At 57.5% G+C, this 20,027-nt stretch overlaps 2 protein-coding genes across 2 annotated transcripts in view; one reads left to right on the top strand and one right to left on the bottom strand.

Moving 5' to 3' along the window:
• The first annotated feature begins 881 nt into the window (after positions 1-881).
• EPHB4 (EPH receptor B4) lies at positions 882-17,558 on the top strand. The gene is made up of 17 exons (XM_079122054.1): positions 882-1,386; positions 4,049-4,119; positions 4,295-4,582; positions 5,289-5,685; positions 6,974-7,129; positions 7,302-7,634; positions 7,894-8,018; positions 8,392-8,557; positions 9,790-9,892; positions 10,078-10,142; positions 10,230-10,343; positions 10,444-10,691; positions 14,006-14,221; positions 14,473-14,622; positions 15,000-15,193; positions 15,287-15,442; positions 16,547-17,558. The coding sequence occupies exons 1-17, from the start codon at positions 1,335-1,337 to the stop codon at positions 16,674-16,676; spliced, it is 2,964 nt and encodes a 987-aa protein (XP_078978180.1). The 5' UTR covers positions 882-1,334; the 3' UTR covers positions 16,677-17,558.
• ZAN (zonadhesin) overlaps positions 16,835-20,027 on the bottom strand; it is a gene marked incomplete at its 5' end in the record, with an annotated part of 37,583 nt that continues 34,390 nt past the window's right edge. The window contains one exon of the mRNA XM_079121995.1: positions 16,835-20,015. Coding sequence (XP_078978121.1) covers positions 19,883-20,015 — 133 coding nt within the window. The 3' untranslated portion in view covers positions 16,835-19,882. The remainder of the gene's footprint in view (positions 20,016-20,027) is intronic.

The raw sequence follows: 20,027 nt of genomic DNA, 5'->3' as shown, positions 1-20,027 counted from the left end.
GAAAGACAGCAGCAGCGGTCCCAGCCCCAGTGCTCTGGGTCATGAGTGCGGGCGGCGGGGAAGCCCCCCACACGCAAGAGTGAGAGTGAGAAGGGTGATTTGGAGCTATCCGGACCGTCACTATCGGTCCTATCTATCTTTTATTTACCCGTGCTTCCTGGGTTTTTCTAGATTCCTCTTCATCTCAGCCCTGTTCCCCGCCCTCTCTGCACGTTCCAGCCCTAGGTTGCACGCACAGTAGGTCCTTAATACTTAATGTGCATGGAATGAGTGAACCACGGCTGCGTTATCGAAGCTGGGATTGTTGCCTGGGGACCTCTGGGAGGCCCTCCATCCTCAAAAAGCCTCTACCCCTTTCTCCCTCCCTTTTCCCCCAAATGTAGACTCCTGCGCCAATTAAGGGATAGTGGGCACATCCAGGATTGGAATCGCAAGTGCACAGCAAGGTCAGAGCGGGCTTTGTGTGTGTGGTGCACATTTACTCGCACCTCTGTGCAGCCCTTCGCGTTGCTGGGTGTGTTTCTCTGCTCTCTAGTGCCTGCTGGGTTCGGGCCTGTCCCGAGGGTCCCAGGGCCCTGGCCCAAACACGCGCGGTCCCAGGCAGGGCGCACGGCCACAGTGCACGTCTGGGCGGTCCTTGGGCTCCCTGCCCGTTGCCCCTCCCCCTTCTCCAAACTTTCTCCCAACTTCCCGACCTGCTCCATTGGGCTCCCCGCTCCGCTTCCCTCATGAATTATTCAGCAGCTTGCGCGCCAATCAGCGTGCCTGGCCCCCTTGTTGAGCCCCGGCTGGGGGGAGCTGCCCCGCCCCCTGAACGCCCCTCCCTCCTCGGCAGGCGCCGCCCGGCCCAGTCCCAGCCCCGGCCCGGCCCGCCCGGCCCCGCGCGGTAGTCTCCCTCCCTCCCGCTCGGTCCCAGCTCCCGCTCCCACCCTCCCCGCCCGCGCGGAGCGCACTCGGCCTGGCGGCGCGAGCAGCGCCACTCCAGGGAGGGGGGGAGATCGCGAGCGGCCGGCCCACCTCCAGCCAGCAGGGGCGGGACCCCGAGGCCCCGAAGGGACCCCGACTCCAGCCACGTCTTGATCTGCGCCGGCCCAGCGCTCGCTCCCACTGCCAGGACGCCCCCCGGCTAGCCTCCCGCGCGCGCGGCAGGGACACGGGGCCACACCTGGGCGCCGTCGCCCGGTGCCCAGCGCGCCCGCATGGGCCAGCGCTGAGGACCCCGATCGAGAGTCCCGCGCGGGGAGTTGGCGTCCACCCACCCAGTGGAGGTTCAGACCTGGGGGGGCTAGGGCCCCCCAAACTCGGATCGGATCCAACCCGAGTGAGGCGGCGCCATGGAGCTCCGTGCGCTGCTCTGCTGGGCTTCCCTCGCCACCGCTTTAGAAGGTGAGTTTCCTTAGGGGCACCTCGCCATTTCTGGGGCCCCCAAAGTTGGGCCTCGGGGTGGAGGGGCTGACCTCTCCCTCTACCTACCGGGGCACCCGGATCCCAAACACTTCGGACCAATAGTGCTGGAGCGGGAGGGAGGCGGGGAGGAGGCGGCCCGGCGGGGAGTGGAGTTTTCTTTTGTTTGGGAAAGAGATGGAGTCGAGCTCCGACCCGGGACATTCCGCTACCCCAGGCTCCCCAAACTCCTACTCCTGACGCCAAAGGTCCCTGGCAGCCTTGCCTTTCCTCCCCACCCCAGTCTTCAAAACTATCCCCAAAGTTTCTGACCCACTTCCCACCTCGGGCCAGACATGAGGGACCTTCCTGGAAGAACAACTGCAGACAGGCACAACTATGTGCTAGGCCATAAAGCGACCCCCACCGCCAGTTCCTTAGCTTTCACACCTGGATCCTACAACGCCTCAACCCTGTCAGTATAGTCATTCTCCAGAGTCACACTCCAGACCCCCAAATGGCTTGCCAGGCCACTGCCTTACACAGGGGGCCCCTCCTGCATTTCCCACACTGTACCCCATCAATTTAAATGCCATCTAGCCCCAGGTCTGCTTGAGTCCCTGCTTTCCTCCTCCTCTAAGTGCCAGCAGAAACTGCCCTAAATGGCCCTGTGTCACCCTCACTCAGCCAGCTACCTACACCCTGGACTCTCCAGATTTCTATTTTTTTCCTGTATTCCCATCCAAAGGTTTCTTCGAGGTCCAGGAGACTCCCTCCTCCTCCTCCCCTGGCAGGTCAGCCAGGAGTCCTCCAAACCCTCTTCTTGCATCCCTAATCTCCTTTCAGTGAGCTGCCTCCCCCCTTCCACTGCTGAGAATCAAAGGGGTCTCTGGGGAGCTGGCCATAGGGGGCTGCTGATGGGAGGAATCAAAGGCAGTTGGAAAACCCTTCTCCCCTGGCTGGGCAGTGTGCTGCTCAGGCTGGGGATCAAAGGCTGAGGACGGGAGGGAGTGAGCAGAGACTTGCCCTGCTCAGAGACAGCAGAAGGGGAGACCTGTGGGCCAGGGGAAGAGGAGGCCAAGGGGGCAGAGAATCCTTCAGGACAAAGCATGGTGAGGAGATGCAAAGAGGAAATGCCTAATCTCATGCCTGTTGCCCAGGCGCTTCCCAAGCCCCATGACTGAGGAGCAAATTTGCTTTACACCTCCAGCAACCCTGGGAGAGGGAGGTCTATTGCCGCCATTGTGCAGATGAGGAGACTGAGGCTTAGAAACGTTAAGTAATTTACTCAACACCATGTGCCCCAAGGGACGTTGTAAGGTGGGAGACAGCAAAGGAAGGAGAGAGTGACAGAGAAATGGAGATGAGCAGAGAGTTGGGGGAGAGAGATGAGAGACAAATGGACTGACAGATCAAAGTTGGAGGCCCGCACAGGTCTGAGACGGGAGAGAAAGTGAGCCAGCAGAGCACCTAGGACAGCCCTGAAGCAGAGACAGTGTGTAAATTGGAGACAGGAAAACACTATCCAGGCTGGAACAATGGAGGGTGGAGACGGCAGCTTCTATCCACCCCCTTCCCAGAACCCGGGCATCCTGTCCCCAACATGCTGGGCTGTCTCCTGCCACCCATTTGGGCCCTCCCTGGGCCTCACCTTGAGCTGTCCAGGTTCCTGCCTGCCCCCTACCCACTGGACATCATGTGGTCCTGGGGAGGAGTCTGCCACCCACCCTGCCTTCCTTTCTCCCCCGCAACCCTGTCGGGGGTGGGCGGTCCTTGTACCAGGTGTGTTGCTGGCTCCCCTGAGGGCCACTCTGTGCGGCTCCCAGGTCCCCAGCCTCCTGCCCCCCACGTTGCCCTGGCCTCCGCGGGGGATTCCCCCACCCTTCTTCCACCCTCCCCTGCCAGGGGCTGTAAGTTTCTCCTAATCCCCCCCTTCCGCCAGTGCCCTGCCCCCTTCCCCCCCATGATGCCCGAGCCCAGCCAGGTGTGTTCACCCCCACCCCACACCCCTAAAATCTCCTCCCTTTTCCTTCCCGTAACCAAATCCAGATGTGAGGCCTCAGCAGGAGCCAGGGCGGGAACCCAAGCGTCCTGGCCTCCAGCACTTCCTCCTCTGATGGCAGCAAAGGGGGGAGGTGTGCTTCAGGGGCAGAGCACCACCTTGAAGGAGGGAAGGACCCCAAGTGTTTGGTGTGAAAGCGGGGTGGGGACTTGGAGGAGGAGTTGGCATAGAAGGGAGGCCAACTCTGGGACTCTGGCAGGGGAAATGGAGCCCCAGGCTGTTCTGTAGGGACCGTGGTGGGCGCCAGCAGCCCCCTGCCCAGGTGGGGTCTGTGCGGGAGCAGAGTTCTCTTAACGCTTTGTGAGCCACGGACCTTTTCCCCTTTTGGCTTTGGTCCTCTCCTTCCTCCAGGGCACAGCCATCAGGAAGGCCTGGATCTGGGAGTACTGAGATCCAGCGTCGTTACTGCCCAGCTGTCCCGGGTAGGGTTGGCACTAGAACAAGAGGCGTGATGTCAGAGGAGGAGCAGAGGGCATGACGTGCCCCCTCTTCCTGTCCCCTGACTCCAGCTCAGAGCTAAAGAGAATCTCCTGTCGCAGAAATCTGGTCTTTGGGGTCCCCCACCCCCATACTGCAAATGCTGACTTTGTCGGTCTCTCTTAGAGACTCTACTGAATACAAAATTGGAAACTGCAGATCTGAAGTGGGTGACCTTCCCTCAGGTGGAGGGCCAGGTAAGAGCTGGACCTAGGAACCGGGCTTCGGAAGGGAAACTGAGGGAAGGGGAGCGCCCAAGCCACGTGCTTCCCATGCCACCCCACCGCTAGCTCCAGCAGCCCCTGCCTCTGTCGGGTCCCTCTTCACCCTGGGAGCAACACCCCTGAGCCGGGTTTGCCCTTCTCCGCACAGTGGGAGGAGCTGAGCGGCCTGGACGAGGAGCAGCACAGCGTGCGCACGTATGAGGTGTGCGACCTGCAGCGCGCCCCAGGCCTGGCCCACTGGCTGCGCACTGGCTGGGTTCCTCGGCGCGGCGCCGTGCACGTGTACGCCACGCTGCGCTTCACCATGCTCGAGTGCCTGTCCCTGCCCCGGGCCGGCCGCTCCTGCAAGGAGACTTTCACTGTCTTCTACTATGAGAGCGATGCGGACACCGCCACGGCCCTCACGCCGGCCTGGATGGAGAACCCCTACATCAAGGTACCCAGCCCGGGCCTGGGGCGCCATGGATTAGCTTCCGAGGCCTTTGGCAGAGGCGCTCGCTAGCTTCTGGAAGCAACAGGCTTAAGACTGGGGAGGGATGGTCTGGTGTTCTGGGAGGAGGGGGTGGGCTGCCTCGCCCTTGAGGGGAGGCCCAGGCCTGCTTCTCCTGGTCATCTCAGCCACTGTGCCTCACTGGGCCCAGCCACACTGCATGTCTCCCACTCTCTGACTATAATCAGGCACTTCTCTGCGCGGGGCCTATATTGGTTGCTGCTTTGTCCAGGGAGCTTCTCACTGTCTTTTACCCTGTCCCTACTTGTATTTTAAGCTCCCATGTCCAGCGGGTCCTGCTGGGGCTGATTGATTCTTCCTGCCCTGGGTCCTGTATCAGTCTGTGCACTTGCCAGTCACTTCGGTGTCCTTGACTGAGATCAGGCCCCGGCCTGACCTGGGTGTCCATAAATGTTTGTAGAATGCATGAATGACTGGGAAGGGGGTTTCAGAGACTGGACACATCATAGGAGCTGAGCAAGGATGAAGGGACAGCTTTGGGCCTACAGGAAAGCTCACATTGGGGAAGGCAGAGGGAAAGTTCCAGAACAGGAACCAAGGAGGTCAAGGAGTGGGTAGCTGGGAAGAAAATAGTCTGCAGCTCATCAGAAGAGCTAGGGATGGTGGCAGTAAGTCTTCCTTCATCCTACAGGTGGACACAGTGGCTGCTGAGCATCTCACAAGGAAGCGCCCCGGGGCGGAGGCGACTGGGAAGGTGAACGTCAAGACGCTGCGTCTGGGCCCACTCAGCAAGGCTGGCTTCTACTTGGCTTTCCAGGACCAGGGCGCCTGCATGGCCCTGCTGTCCCTGCACCTCTTCTACAAGAAGTGCCCCCCACTGACGGTGAACCTGACCCACTTCCCAGAGACTGTGCCTCGGGAGCTTGTGGTGCCCGTGGCCGGGAGCTGCGTGGCAGACGCTGTGCCTGCCCCTGGACCCAGCCCCAGCCTCTACTGTCGGGAGGATGGCCAGTGGGCCGAACAGCCGGTCATTGGCTGCATCTGTTCCCCAGGGTTTGAGGCCACCGAGGGGAACACAAAGTGCCGAGGTGAGGACAGGAAGCGTGCCTATGCATTGCCAGAGGGTCCTACACCCCAATCTCAGACTCATTTGAATCTGTCCACATTCTTTACTCTCTGACCACTCAGTTTTCAAAGCCTCCAGCTAAGTTCTGAGCCCTTGGCTCCAGACTTTCCCCCTTACTCTGTCCAGCTCCCTTTCTTTTGGATGCTTTCTGGAAGCTGGCTTAGAAGGCAGGACTGTTCTTGAGTAAGAGGGACACCTACTCAAGGGGCTCAGGATAGGACTTACGGTTTCCATTCTTGTTGGTTGTGGGTTTTCTCTAAGTTTTCACTTGCTCCTCCTCTAGAGCAGGGCTTCTCCGTTTGCTTTTCTGAGACGGGGGTCTCACTCTGTTCCCCTGACTGGCCCTGAACAGGATCCTGGACTCAGGTGATCCTCCCGCCTCAGCCTCTGTGCTTGGCTAGGGCAGGGCTTCCTAATCTGGGCTTTATAGGTAGAATGTAGGGCCTCTCTGAACCGTGGTGGAAGGGAAAACGACTTGATTTTTGCAACTCTCCACCTAAAATTAGCCCCTCATGCCCTGTGGGCTGTGAGCTGTGGCATTTGGAGCAGGACCAGAGGCCGACACACCAGCTACATCACGGGCTTTCTGGCCATTCCGGCCATTCCGGGTGCTGCCAGAATCTCAGAATAATGTTTTTGTTCATCCTTGACTGAGGTGTCACAGAGGTTATGACCCCTGCCCCTGTATCTTGCTAACCAAGAAACACACTGATTGCTGCATCACAAATTTGTTTCCTTTCATACTTTGATGACTGTGTTGTAGCTGACTTGGTTTCCTTGGTAACCCCTGTGCTTCTCGTTGTGCGTTTAAAATCATGACTCGGAGCAGGAGTCTGAGGGCTGCACTAGACTGCCAAGATCAGGGTTAGAAAAGGTGAGAACGCTTTCTTTAAAAGGAGGTTCCCTTTCCTCTCTTAGAGGTGAGGTTTCTGATGTCCTCTCCCACTCCACCTTAGCATGGCATGCAGCCTTAAAGGTTGCTGGATGTGTGTGTGTGTGGTACTGGGGGTTGAACCCAGGGGTGCACCAGCACTGAGCTACATCCCCAGTCCCCAGTCTTTTTTTAGAAAATTTTTATTTATCTCCCTAAGTTCCTAAGCTGGCCTCCAACTTGCGATCCTCCTGTCTTGTCCTCCTGAGTTGCTGGGATCGCAGGTGTGCGTCATCGTGCCTGCGTAGGGCACGTTTTTAATGAACCCACTCACTCTCTCTTTTTTCTCTCTCTCTCTTTCCTCTCCCTCTTTTCTCAGCTTGTGGCCAGGGCACCTTCAAGCCCGAGTCAGGGGAGGGCTCCTGCCAGCCATGTCCAGCCAACAGCCACTCTAACACCATTGGGTCCTCTGTCTGCCAGTGCCGCATCGGGTACTACCGGGCCCGCGCGGACCCCCGGGGTGCACCCTGCACCAGTAAGTGACCTGCAGTCGGGCACCGTTCACCAGGGAGGCGGTGCGGACTCCCGGGGTGGACCCCATCCCAGCCCGCTTTCCTCCGGCTGCCCCTCTGGACCCTTGTCACTTCCATGCCTGCCTGCCCTGGCTGCTGCCTCGCTTCTCTGCCTGACCCCCTGATTTCCTGCAGCCCCTCCTTCTGCACCAAGAAGTGTGGTTCCCCATCTGAATGGCTCCTCCCTACACCTGGAATGGAGCGCGCCCCTCGAGTCTGGCGGTCGCAAGGACCTCACCTACGCAATTCGCTGCCGCGAGTGTCGCCCCGGGGGCTCCTGCACACCCTGCGGGGGTGACCTGACCTTCGACCCCGGCCCCCGGGACCTGGTGGAGCCCTGGGTGGTCATTCGGGGGCTGCGTCCTGACTTCACCTATACCTTTGAGGTCACTGCCTTGAACGGGGTGTCCTCGTTAGCCACTGGGCCCGTCCCATTTGAACCTGTGAACGTCACCACGGACCGCGAAGGTGAGACTGGGGGGGTTAAGAGACAGGTGGGGGTGGGGTCCCTGGGAGGCAGGAGGGTCAAGGCTCATGGGACAAGAAACACTGAGAAAGACAGGCTGGAGGGTTAGGAATGGGTCGGGTTCCCGAGATGGCTGGGGGCAGAGACAGTCCAAAGAAATTCTTGAAACCACCAGAGGACTGAACCAGGTGGAGCCAGCAGAGCAGGGTGAGGGCCAGGTCTGCCTCGGGGCCGGGGCCCATGGGTGTCCATCTCTCACAGTGCCCCCTGCAGTGTCTGACATCCGTGTGACACGCTCATCACCCAGCAGTTTGAGCTTAGCATGGGCTGTGCCCCGAGCGCCCAGTGGGGCTGTGCTGGACTACGAGGTCAAGTACCACGAGAAGGTGAGACCAGGCTCTGGCTCTGGCCCTGGCGGTGGCCATGATTCGTGGGTCTGTCGTTCATGGCTGTGATACCTCAATTGCAAGCATCTGGTGGGCATTTGCTGTGTGACTTTAGGCCAGCCCCTCGTCCTCTCTGAACCTCAGTATCCTCATGTGAAATAGTGACCACAGTATCAGTGACACAGAATTGCTTCAAGGATTACGGGACATAATGAGTGCAAAACACACAGCACAGAGCCTAAGTGAGCTCTTGAGTGGGTGGTCCTGCCACACAGGACTAGCATGCAGCGATGGGGGTGCACTGGGGTGGGGGATGTAGGAAGAGCGGTAGCAGCTGGAGGTTCTCTTACAGCTACCTCTTCCTCCTGGACAGGGTGCGGAGGGCCCCAGCAGTGTACGGTTTCTGAAGACGTCAGAAAACCGAGCTGAGCTCCGAGGGCTGAAGCGGGGAGCCAGCTACCTGGTCCAGGTGCGGGCTCGCTCTGAGGCCGGCTACGGGCCCTTTGGCCAGGAACATCACAGTCAGACCCAGCTGGACGGTGAGCCTGGGGAGCCGGGCCAGGGTTGGGGTGCTGCCCCCTGCCAGGGGGGAGGCCGTGACTCTGTCCCATGGTACTCTCGGGTCCCAGCCTCGTTTTCCTCTTTCAACCCACGAGGCACAGCCAAGTGCAGAGTGAGCGTCTAGGGCCTAAAACCCCACACCAACAGCTGGGTGTAAGGTTGGCTTGGTGACTTACCAGCTGTGGGACGTCAGCAGCCACTTGACCCCCGACCCCCCATCCAGTAAAATGGGAAAATGATGAAGCCTTTATTGCATGAGTTTTGAGGATCAAATAAGTAACGTGTTGGTTGTATTTATTTATTTGTGGTTCCTGGGACTGAACCCAGGGCCCCTCTACGCTGAGCCACATCCCCAGCCCTTTTTATTTCTTTTACTTTGAGACAAGTTCTCACTAACTTGCTAAGGCTGGCCTTGAACTTGTGATCCTCCGGCCAATCCTCCTGCCTCAGCCAGTCCTCCTGCCTCAGCCTCCGGAGTCACTGGGATTACAGCTATCCGCCCAAGAGAGCCAAGGGGGCTAAGGGATCAGGCCTTTTAGCAGCTGAATAGCAATCCATTGTGTGAGCTGGGCATGGTGTCAAATACCTGAATGCCTGGAATCCCTGTGACTCAGGAGGCTGAGGCTAGAGAATTGCAAGTTCAAGGCCAGTCTGCTCAATTTAGTGAGACCCTGTCTTAAGATAAAAAATAAAAAGGGCTGTGGATGTAGCTCAGTGGTAAAGCACCCCTCGATTCAATTCCCAGTACCCCCAAAAACAAAGCAAACAAAACAAAAAAAAAAGCATTGTATGAAATGTATGGTCTGGGGATATAGCTCAGTTGGAAGAGTGCTTGCCTCTCATGAACAAGGCCCTGGGCACATTTTCTTTATTCATTCATCAGTTGATGACATCTGGGTTTCCACTCTTTGGTTAGACATCTGAATTTTCATCTTTGGACTCTTTCACTCAAATGAGACTTTCTGTGGATCTCAATCTTATTAAAACAAAATCATAACTGCTCTGGCAGTAAGAAGGTTGGGAAATGTCGCGCCTTGTCCTCAGGGACTTCCGCTGTGGAGAGCAGTTGGGAGGCTGCTGTTCTCTCCTCCATCTGTCCTGCTGGGCTGGGACCTGTTCTCAGGAGACCTCAGCTCATTGCTGGAGACCGAGGCTGGGGCTGCAGAGGCCGTGGGGTTCACTTGATCGGGTTCTTTCTCTTCTCCCCTAGAGAGTGAGAGCTGGCGGGAGCAGCTGGCCCTGATAGCAGGCACAGCGGTTGTGGGCGTGGTCCTGGTCCTGGTGGTTGTGGTCATCGCTGTCCTATGCCTCAAGTAAGGGTCTGGACATCTGGAGGCCCCGGGCGAATGGCCACCTGTCCTTGGGCTTCGTGGCCAGCCTTTCAGTCTGCCCCACTGGCCTGTTTTCTTTTGAAATCTTCTCTGACCCCTGCTCTTTCTGAATCTGCGGAGACATAGGGACGTGACTCAGTTTACCTTTTCTTCCCCATTGGCTACAGGAAGCAGAGCGGTGGGAGGGAGGCCGAATACTCGGACAAACACGGACAGTATCTCATCGGGCACGGTAGGCGGGCCTCCGCTGGGGGAAGCAGGACCGGGCGGCGGTCCCCCGGCGGTGACTCTGCTAACGGGGCCCCGCGTGACCCCTCAGGTACGAAGGTCTACATTGACCCCTTCACTTATGAAGACCCCAACGAGGCTGTGAGGGAGTTCGCCAAGGAGATCGACGTCTCCTACGTGAAGATCGAAGAGGTGATAGGCGCAGGTGAGCGGAGGGCGCCTGGCTGCAGGACGGGCGGGCGGCAGGGACGCAGGGCTGGCCCCCGGCGGGCGGGGAGTCCACCCTGGTGTTGTCCCCGCTGAAGGCGAGTTCGGCGAGGTGTGCCGGGGCCGACTGAAGGCTCCCGGGAAGAAGGAGAGCTGCGTGGCCATCAAGACCCTGAAGGGCGGCTACACGGAGCGGCAGCGGCGGGAGTTCCTGAGCGAGGCCTCCATCATGGGCCAGTTCGAGCACCCCAACATCATCCGCCTGGAGGGCGTGGTCACCAACAGCGTGCCTGTCATGATCCTCACCGAGTTCATGGAGAACGGCGCCCTGGACTCCTTCCTGCGGGTGAGCCACACCCGCCCTGCACCCGGGGCAGCCAAGGGCCAGTGGGGCCCAGAATCCAGCACGGTGCGGCCCAAGTCAGCGCCGGCCCTCTCCCCAGGCCACACGCTGGACACACTCCCCTTTCCTTGGGCCCATGTGGGGCCAGCTGACCCACCCAGCTGAGGGGCGGTCATTCTTTTGACATATAGGTATATAATTTGGTACGGGGCATTGAGCTCAGGAGCACTTCACCACTGAGCCACATCCCCAGCCCTTTTTATATTTTATTTACAGACAGGGTCTCACTAAATTGCTTAGGGCCTCACTAAGTTGCTGAGGCTGGCTTTGAACTTGTGATCCTCCTGCCTCACCTTCCCTAGCCGCCAGGATTACAGGCATGGGCCATCGTGGAGCCTGGTTCTTTTGACAAATATTTACTGAGTGCCTTCTATGCACCAGCCCCTGTCCCAGGCCCTGGGAATAGTGCCATGAGCACAGCAGATGGGTTTTCTGCTCTTGGAGAGCAGACAGTCTCATGGCAGTTAACAAGTAAACAAACGGGCTTTTCAAATAAGTAAACAAACCATTGCATGTGTGAAAAAAATCAAAGGGGATCTGGGAACAGTGACAGGAGATGAGGCGGGGAAGCACTTATTTTATTTTTGTCACTTCTGCCGAGTTTTAAACTTTACTGAGCCCCCTTTTAAAGGAAATCAAAACGTTTTCCTGCACAGCAAGATGACATCCCATTTCACAGAATTACAATTCCGTGGTGCCATCTAATCAATATCCAGTTGATATTCACGTTTCCCCACTTGTTCCAGAAATGTCCTTTATTGCTGGTTAATTCCAACCAGGAGACTGTTTAGGACCAGGCATTGCCCCTGAGCCTCCCTAAATCCTTGTCATGACACTGAAATGCTGAAGAGCTGGACTCTTTGTCTCCATGAATGTCCCACCTGCTAAACATATGGCTTCATCTTTGTGGGGTTGTTTATTTATTTGTTTTTGTTTCTGCTGTACTGGGAATTGAACCCGGGGGCACTCAACCACTGAGCCACATCCTCAGCCCTTTTTTGCATTTTACTTAGAGACAGGGTCTCACTCAGTTGCTGAGGGCCTCACCATCGCTGAGGCTGGCTTTGAACTAGGGAACTTCCTGCCTCAGCCTCCCCAGGCTCTGGGATTATAGGCATGCGCCACTGCGCCCAGCTATCCCCCCTACCACCGTCCCCCAACCCTTTTTATTTTTTATTTTGAGACAGAGTCCCATTGAGTTACCCAGGCTGACCTTGAACTTGTGATCTGTGTGCCTCAGCCTCCAGACACTGGGGATTATAGGTGTGCTTTACTGCACCCAGCTCCTTGTGGGGTCATTTAGCTCTTTCTCTTGTATTTCCTGTAAGCGAAGCTCTTTCTGATGTTTTGATAAGTTGGAAATAAAACATTCGTGGCTGATCCACATGGGGGTGCCTTGTACTTCACACAGGTGCCATCAGGGGACACTCACTTTGGCCACCTCTATAAGTGTTGCTGGGACAGATCCTGGAGTGTCCCCTCACCTCCCCTCCCCTGTGGTCATAGGAGTTTGTGACCCGATGTTGGGACTCTACAAAGGTTGTTTTGCAAGGAGGTGAAGAGGTAGATGGGAGAAGAGATGCTATTTGTAAATGAGAAAGAGCCAGTCATGAGAAGATGGGGAGGGGGCGTGGGATGAAAGAGGACACCCACAGTGGGCCAGAACTCTGCATATTTAAGAAACAGACCAGTAGCCAGGTGTGGTGGTGCACGCCTGTAATCCCAGCAACTCAGGAGGCTGAGGCAGGAGGATCTCAAGTTCAAAGCCAGCCTCCACAATTTAGCAAGGCCCTAAGCAACTCAGTGAGATCCTGTCTCTAAATAAAATATAAAAAGGGCTGGGGATGTGGCTCAGTGGTTGAACACCCCTGGGTTCCATCCCCAGTACCAAAAAGAAAGAAAGAAATAGGCCAGTGGGTTGAACCTGGTGAGCAGAGGGGCAGTAGTAGGCTTTGCAGTGGTGGGGGGAGGGGAAGCCTTTGGAGGAATTTAGGCTGGACAGTGAGACAATTGAAGGCGGTCCCTTTAGCTGGGTGCTGGGGAACCAGTGCCACCACCAGCGAGGAGGCTGCTGCAGCCATTCAGGCCACGGGGTGGGGAGAGGCGGTTGAACTGGGGACACATACAGTTTAGGAAGCAGGGCCAGCTGATTCGAATGGATTACAAGTGGCAGGTGACAGGGGAAGGAATCACAGGAAGCACTGAGGTCTCTCTCCTGACCACTGCCAAATGGAGATAGGAGGACCAGGGTGGGTGCAGTCAATTCTGGGACTCTGTGTCCCTGAACCTGCAGGGCTGCAGAGGGTCCCTAGTAACTTAGCTGAACCAGAAGACAGGATCAGTTAATTTCCCATGCCTGGTCAGTTGACCCGGTGAACGCGCGCTGGAGGGTTTTGGTTTTGGTTTTTGCAGTGCTGGGGATTGAACCCAGGGCCTTGTGCAGGCTAGGTTCATTCTGTCACATCCCCAGCCAGAGAGCAAACTCTGGAAAAGTCAAGGTTGGGCTTTAGACCTCAGCTTTGGTGCTGTGTGCCCCAGTTTCTCACTGTTCTCTCGCAAAATCATACAGTGTACTCAAGAGGGCTGAAGAAGTTTGAGGTGGATCGGCATGAAGACATTTCCACCTGTAGACAGGTAGCCCAGAGCACACTTCTGACAGGCCAGACTCGGGCTGTCACATCTAAGGAGCATGTGAGACTGAAAAGATTGATTATTTTCTGAGTGTAAAACACTACTAAGTTAAATAGAAGAAAAAAAAATTTAAATCATCTCCTTATAAGTCTTTTTTCTTTTTGGTACAGGGAATTGAACTCAGGGGCACTTAACCACTGAGCCATATCCCCAGACCTTTTTCATATTTTATTTAGACAGGGTCTTGCTGAATTTCTTAGGGCCTTGCTAAGCTGCTGAGGCTGGCTTTGAATTTGCGATCCTCCTTCCTCAGCCTCCCAAGTTGCTGGTATTACAGGCCTGCACCACCACGCCTGGTTTATCTCCTTATAGTCTTATCAAGAGAGACTCGAATTACAGGTCTTTGAAACAATAAGGATGATAGGCATTGTGTGATGATGTCATAGTAAGAGCTGGGTGAACCAGAGGTGAGAAAGGAAGAAGGCTTACCTGGGGAAGCCGGTGGGCTTCTCTCTAGGTGAGTTGAGAGACAGATCTGCAAATGACAGATACGGTTTAGGAGATGCAGGGAGGGAGAAGGGTGGGTAGAGGTGTCCTGTCTAAGCTCCTCTTTTTGTGATCCCCAGCTGAACGATGGGCAGTTTACGGTCATCCAGCTGGTGGGCATGTTGCGGGGCATTGCCTCTGGCATGCGGTACCTTGCAGAGATGAGCTATGTCCACCGAGACCTGGCTGCCCGCAACATCCTGGTCAACAGCAACCTCGTCTGCAAAGTCTCAGACTTTGGCCTTTCCCGATTCCTGGAGGAGAACTCTTCTGATCCCACCTATACGAGCTCTCTGGTGAGGCTGGGGACCAGGGGATGAATCAGATTCCCAGGGCCTCATGGAGAGGGCAGGTTGGAAAGGTTAGAGGGATTGGCAGCTCTGGACCAGAGGGGGGATGCAGGTGCAGACTGAAGGAGACCAACAGAGTTGGGGAGGGTGGGGACTTAGGTCCCAGAAAGAAAGGAGGCCAGAAGCTAGGGGAAAAGAGCAGAGTCAGGGGTCAGGGGCAGTGTGCCTGGGTCCATCTTTTCCTCCTCCTTCCATAGGGAGGAAAGATTCCCATCCGCTGGACAGCCCCTGAGGCCATTGCCTTCCGCAAGTTCACATCTGCCAGCGATGCTTGGAGCTACGGGATTGTGATGTGGGAGGTGATGTCTTTTGGGGAACGGCCCTACTGGGACATGAGCAATCAGGACGTAAGTGTGCCGTGGTGGGATGTTCTCTCACCTGGAATGTGGGGTGGGGATGGGGGTGGAAGTTTCCAGACTGATTACTGCCACTTCCTTGGTGGGAGGAGCACAAGGAAGAAGTGATCTCTGCATGGAAGAGTTTGATCTAGCATATTTGGGTCACAGAAGGATGCAGGGATGGAGAGCAGGATTGGGAGGTTATACCTCCAGATCGAAGCCCAAGAGCTTCTGGGGTGTCCAGCCACAGCCAGCCTAAGAACAGCCAGAGGACTCCGAGATGTGTGATTCTGTCCTGGCTGGGGCTAAGCCGTCGTTCCTTGATGCCCTTTGGCACCCTCCTTCTCCCGGGACAGCCTCCCTTTGTGTTTCTTCCCATCACCCAGGTGATCAACGCCATTGAACAGGACTACCGGCTGCCCCCGCCCCCAGACTGCCCCACCTCCCTCCACCAGCTGATGCTGGACTGTTGGCAGAAGGATCGGAATGCCCGGCCCCGCTTCCCCCAGGTGGTCAGCGCCCTTGACAAGATGATCCGGAACCCTGCCAGCCTCAAAATTGTGGCCAGGGAGAATGGCGGGTGAGGACCCCAGAGCAGAAGGCCCTCCTCCTTCCCTCACCCTATCGCCACCTGAGAGCAGAGGTCAGCATCCTCCCTGTCCTTCCTCCGCAGGGCCTCACACCCTCTCCTGGATCAGCGGCAGCCTCACTACTCAGCTTTTGGCTCTGTGGGCGAGTGGCTTCGAGCCATCAAGATGGGGAGATACGAAGAAAGTTTTGCAGCAGCTGGGTTTGGTTCTTTCGAGCTGGTCAGCCAGATCTCCGCCGAGTAAGTGGAAGGGACCAAAAGCAGAGGTGCCAGAGGGCATCTGGGGGCAGTGAGCGAGGGGGCTGGAGCCAGGGCCTCGGGCTGAGTGGGGGTCTTTGGAGTCAACCTCCAGGGACAATGTTAGCTCAGTGGAGCAGAGATAAGGAGACTACTCAAGACAGAGCCGAGAGCAGCCCCCCAAGTGTAACAGCTGCAGGGGTGCCCGGCGCGCCCCACCTCATCTCCTGGAGCCTCCTCCGCCCTGGGTCATCTCCCTTGCGGCTCCGTTTGTATGTCTTTGTGCGTCTATCTACATTCCAGACCCGGCTCTCACGCTAACGTGTCAGCTCTGCTGCTCCTTTCCCACCCATAAAAGGAGAAGCCTGGGCTAGGTTTTGGAGTTCCATCCTGGCTTTCGTGTGAAATGGCTGTAGGATTCCACTGCCTCCCACATCGCTCTTCTCCCTGGGTTGGCCCCGCTGGGACACCTCCTTTCTGCCTTCCATTTCTCTCCCACGACCTCCACGTACCCAGGTTGGAGTAATAGCCATAGAAGTCTGGAATCAGAGGGGACCCCTGCATGGCCAGCCCCTGGCCCACCTGCCCTGCTGGGCCTGGGGTCTCACCTCCCTAACCTGTTGCATCTTCTCCCGTCCCAGGGTCCTCCGCTCCAGCCGCACCTCCTTTCTCCCTTATCTCCGCCTCCAGGCGCCAGAGGCGCCCCTTCCTCTCCACCCAGTTCTTCCTCTCTCTCTTCCTGGCTCTTTCTTCTCACTTCTGCTTTCCCTCTAAAGCCGCTCGTGCGGCCTTCCTCTAACCTCTCTGCCGGCTTTTCTCTTTCGTCCTCTGCTCCCACTTGGGGCTCTCGCGGTCCTGCCCGGCCAGGCCCCTGATGGGGATAGACCCAGCTGAGACCTAACCCCGCCACCTACTGTGGCTGCACAGAAGGCGCCCCCACCCGCGCCTGCGTTCTGCCTCGGCACTATGGACGCCTTACCCATCTCCCCTGCTGGCCTTCCTGATTGGCTGACAATTCCAAAGCTAGGGAGGGATGGGGGGGCCTGGAACTAAGCAAGAAGGGTGTCCCCAGAGCCCTGTGGCTCACCTAGTCCTATTACTCCACAGGGATCTGCTCCGGATTGGAGTCACTCTCGCTGGACACCAGAAGAAAATCTTGGCCAGTGTCCAGCATATGAAGTCCCAAGCCAAGCCCGGAGCTCCGGGCGGGACAGGAGGACAAGCTCCTCAGTACTGACCTCCAGGAATTCCTCACCCCAGGGGCACGGCCTCCCCTTTATCCTGGGGTAAAGTCGGGTGGGGTCTCACAGAGGTCCCCATCCCTGGCTCCACTGGATTGCACTTTGAACCCATGGGGGTGGGGAGTTGGCAATTTGGAGAGACAGGATTTTGGGGTTTGTGCCATATCACATCCTGTCCCTTCCAGGCGGGAAACCCCAAGCCCAGGATGAGGGCACCTTTCCCTCAGAACTGGGTGTGACCAGAGGGAAGTGAAGCGCCTATCATCTCCCAGCCTCCCCAGAGGGCTCCCCAGGTGCTCCCCCTCACCTTGATGGGCATGTTCCTACAGACCAAAGAGAGGGTGACCAGCCTGCCAGCTGGGAGTGGAGCACCGTCCCAGGAGGCAGGAAGGGGCGTCATGGCCCAGTGACACAGTCATTGATCGCTGATGCCCCGACTTGCTGCTGTTGCCATGGAACTCAATCATTTTCCCTTGTAAATGCCCCTCCCCCATCTGCTGCCTTCATATTGAAGGTTCTTGAGTTTTATTTTTTTGTTCTTGGTCTTGATCTCTCTCCCTCCCCCTTTATGTTTTGATTTTCCTCCATCCCAGCCCTTCTTTTTTGTGTTGGAGGGCACCTGTTTCTCCGTCTCCTCCTTTGCCCAAGGTTGAAACAGGGACCCTTCGAAGTGTCTTGTTTCCAGAGCAGTGCCTTGGTCACACCGCAGTCCCAGATGGTCCCCTGCCCCCGAGGCCCCCCCCAGGCTGTGTCCGTGAGCCGGTGTGGGGAAGGGGGGCGGTGGTGGAAGCCAGAGGCAGACGCCGGTGCTTGGAGGGGTTCTTAAATTATATTTAAAAAGAAACTTTTTTGTATAAATAAAAGAAAATGGGACATGTCCCAGCTCCGGGGGTGATTGCGAGCAAGGATGGACTAGATTTTCAAGGACAGTGGGGTCTGGGTCAGGCAGCGGAGCTGTGGGTCCCGGCCTCCCGGGTGTGTTTGAGGTGGGGTGGGGGCCTTGGGAGATGAGTCACTGGCAGCTGCTTCTAACTGCTCCAGCTGGCTCTGCCAAGAGCCTGGGGCATCTCCGGGGTGGGGCTGCCCCCTCCCACCCCTCCCTGGTTCCTCTTAGCCTGGCAGGGGGCTGTGTGCAGAGGGGAGGCCTTGAGCCCCCTGAAAGGGAGGAGGGGGCATGGGCTGGAGCCAGAGACAGATGTGGGCCAGATGTTGACAGCTGGGGTTGGCTTAGAGGCCACAGGGGAAAGTAGGTACTGGCTGTGGGGGAAGGGAAGAGGTGGGAGTGGCTGGAGGGGCCCCCACGTGTGTGCCTGGATGGCGGGCAGTCAGGACAATTCCCCCATTCAGTATGCCACCCGCCCGGGCAGGTTCTCCCAGCCCCGTGGGAAGGCAAGGAGGAACCACCTGAGTGTGTCTGGCCACCCCACCCCCACTTGTCCCTCCCAGACAGGAAGATGAGGCTGGGGTCTGTCCCCCATTCCATCCCCCTCTGCCTTCTCCCTCCCACCATGAAGGACACCCACAGAGGCAGGCTCTGCCCCCCCCATTAACTGAGCAGATTTTTTCCACTTGTGCCTCCCAGTCACCCCCTGTTGTCATCTTGGGGTCAGCACAGGACCTCCCAGCCCAGGGAGCCCTGGGCAGTGAGCTGGTTCTACCTCCACAGCCCTGACACCTGGGGTCCTCTGCCCCTTCTCTCCCTTGGCGACTACCACCCACGTTTGGTATCCAAGGGGGGGGGAGGTGGAAGGGATTCAGTCCTGCCTGAGGGAGTGGATCCACCCAGAGGCCAGTCCCCCAGCCCCCTTCCTCTGCCAAGCAGACATCCGGGCTAGATAAGGTAGCCTCCAGGGCTTCGGGAAGGAAAGGTCAACGCAGGAGGGCGGGAACAGCAGAGGCAAAGATGAAGACCAGGTGCAGGAGCGGAGCCCAGGATGCCCAGCTAAGTTCCAGAGGCTGCCCTGCAACCTTCCTGGATGTGGGGCTCCTGCACTAAGGAGGGAGAGCCAGGCCAGGCAGGGTGGCTGACCAGGGGCACCCGGGGCACCCCTTCTTTCCCAGGCTGGTTCTCCAACCAGGTTGCTGCAGGGCTGGTCTTGGGGGATAAGCTCAGAGCTGATGCCTTTGGAGGACCCCCTGTCTTCCCTGTTCCAATATCCCCGGGTCCCCTGATCCTCAGGGTCCTATACCCCAGCCCTCCCCCTGACCAGCTGGACACCTTCCAGCCTGGACCAACCCCTCCCCTCAGGCTGCCTGGTGGGAAGAATGAGCCCCCCATCCCCCACCCCCAGGGAGGGGCAGAAAGCAAGCCATTTAACCTCATGCAGGGCTGGATGGGTTGCCCTCCAAACCTGCACCAACCCCACCCTTGTTTCCATAGTAACTTCCAGGCCCTTTAGGGAAATGGAGAAATGGGGAGGGTGGGGTCCTTCCCTGAGGGCCACTCTTGAGAAAGAGCCACAATCCCCATCCTTGGCCTCTACCCAGGGGGGAGTTTCATCATGAGAAATATAGAGCTTGCCAGGGGGTGGTGCCTGCAATCCCAGTGACTCAGGAGGCTGAGGCAGGAGGACTACAAGTTCCAGGCCAGCCTCAGCAATTGAGGCCTTAAGCAATTTAGCAAGACCCTTTTAAAAACAAAAAAGGGCTGGAGATTTAGCTTAGTGGTGAAGCACCTCTGAGTTCAATCCCCAATACCCTCCCCACCCCAAATATATATATGTAGAGAGAGGGAGCTTCTCAGAATGATTTTTTATTCCCCTTAGTGGGGAACTGAGGCCAGTCCTCTAAGAACCAGGGTTCCTGGGTAAAGATGGACACATGATGCCTTTTCTCCTGCACCCCAGGCCCCAGCCTTCTTTCCACCTGCTTCCCTGCTTTGTGCCTCTCCTGTCCATGGCATCTCCCAGTGCTGATGGGCTATTCCCATGGTCTCCAAGGGACAAGCCCCCTTCCTCCTCAGATCTGGCTCTTGTTCAGATCGAACCCGGGGCCTCATGCATGCTAAGCCAGGGCTCTCCCAATGGGCCACACCCCCAGCCCAACGGCACCCAGGCCTTGGCCCCCACCCTCCTCCCTCCAAAGACCCACCTCATAGACCCAGTGCTTCTGCCACAGTCACAGAAATGCAGACCTCAAAAATAAATTCTTTTTATGTCCACGTGTGACGACAACTCAGAACCTGGTGGCTCTGAAGGCAGCCTCAGGAACACAGAGGAGAGACAGAAAACCGGCCTCCCGGGTGGACTCCGCTCCGGCTGTGCAGGTGCTGGCCCCAGGGTGGGCTCTCACCTGTGTCCCCCCACGGGCCTCTATTCAGGCTCTGCTTTTTCTCCCTAGGAGGCAGC

This window comes from Sciurus vulgaris (genome assembly GCF_902686455.1).
Source record: "Sciurus vulgaris genome assembly, chromosome: 18".
NCBI classification, from domain to species: Eukaryota; Metazoa; Chordata; class Mammalia; order Rodentia; family Sciuridae; genus Sciurus; species Sciurus vulgaris.
This window is presented reverse-complemented; position numbering and strand designations above follow the sequence as displayed.

What these genes read in the sequence shown, in the direction of transcription:
- EPHB4 (XM_079122054.1), top strand. Translation starts at nt 1,335, where the DNA reads ATGGAGCTCCGTGCGCTGCTCTGCTGGGCTTCCCTCGCCACCGCTTTA. An exon ending in TCCCTCAGGTGGAGGGCCAG is followed by an intron (nt 4,120 to 4,294) that starts GTAAGAGCTGGA and finishes TTCTCCGCACAG; the next exon opens with TGGGAGGAGCTGAGCGGCCT. An exon ending in CGTCACCACGGACCGCGAAG is followed by an intron (nt 7,635 to 7,893) that starts GTGAGACTGGGG and finishes CATCTCTCACAG; the next exon opens with TGCCCCCTGCAGTGTCTGAC.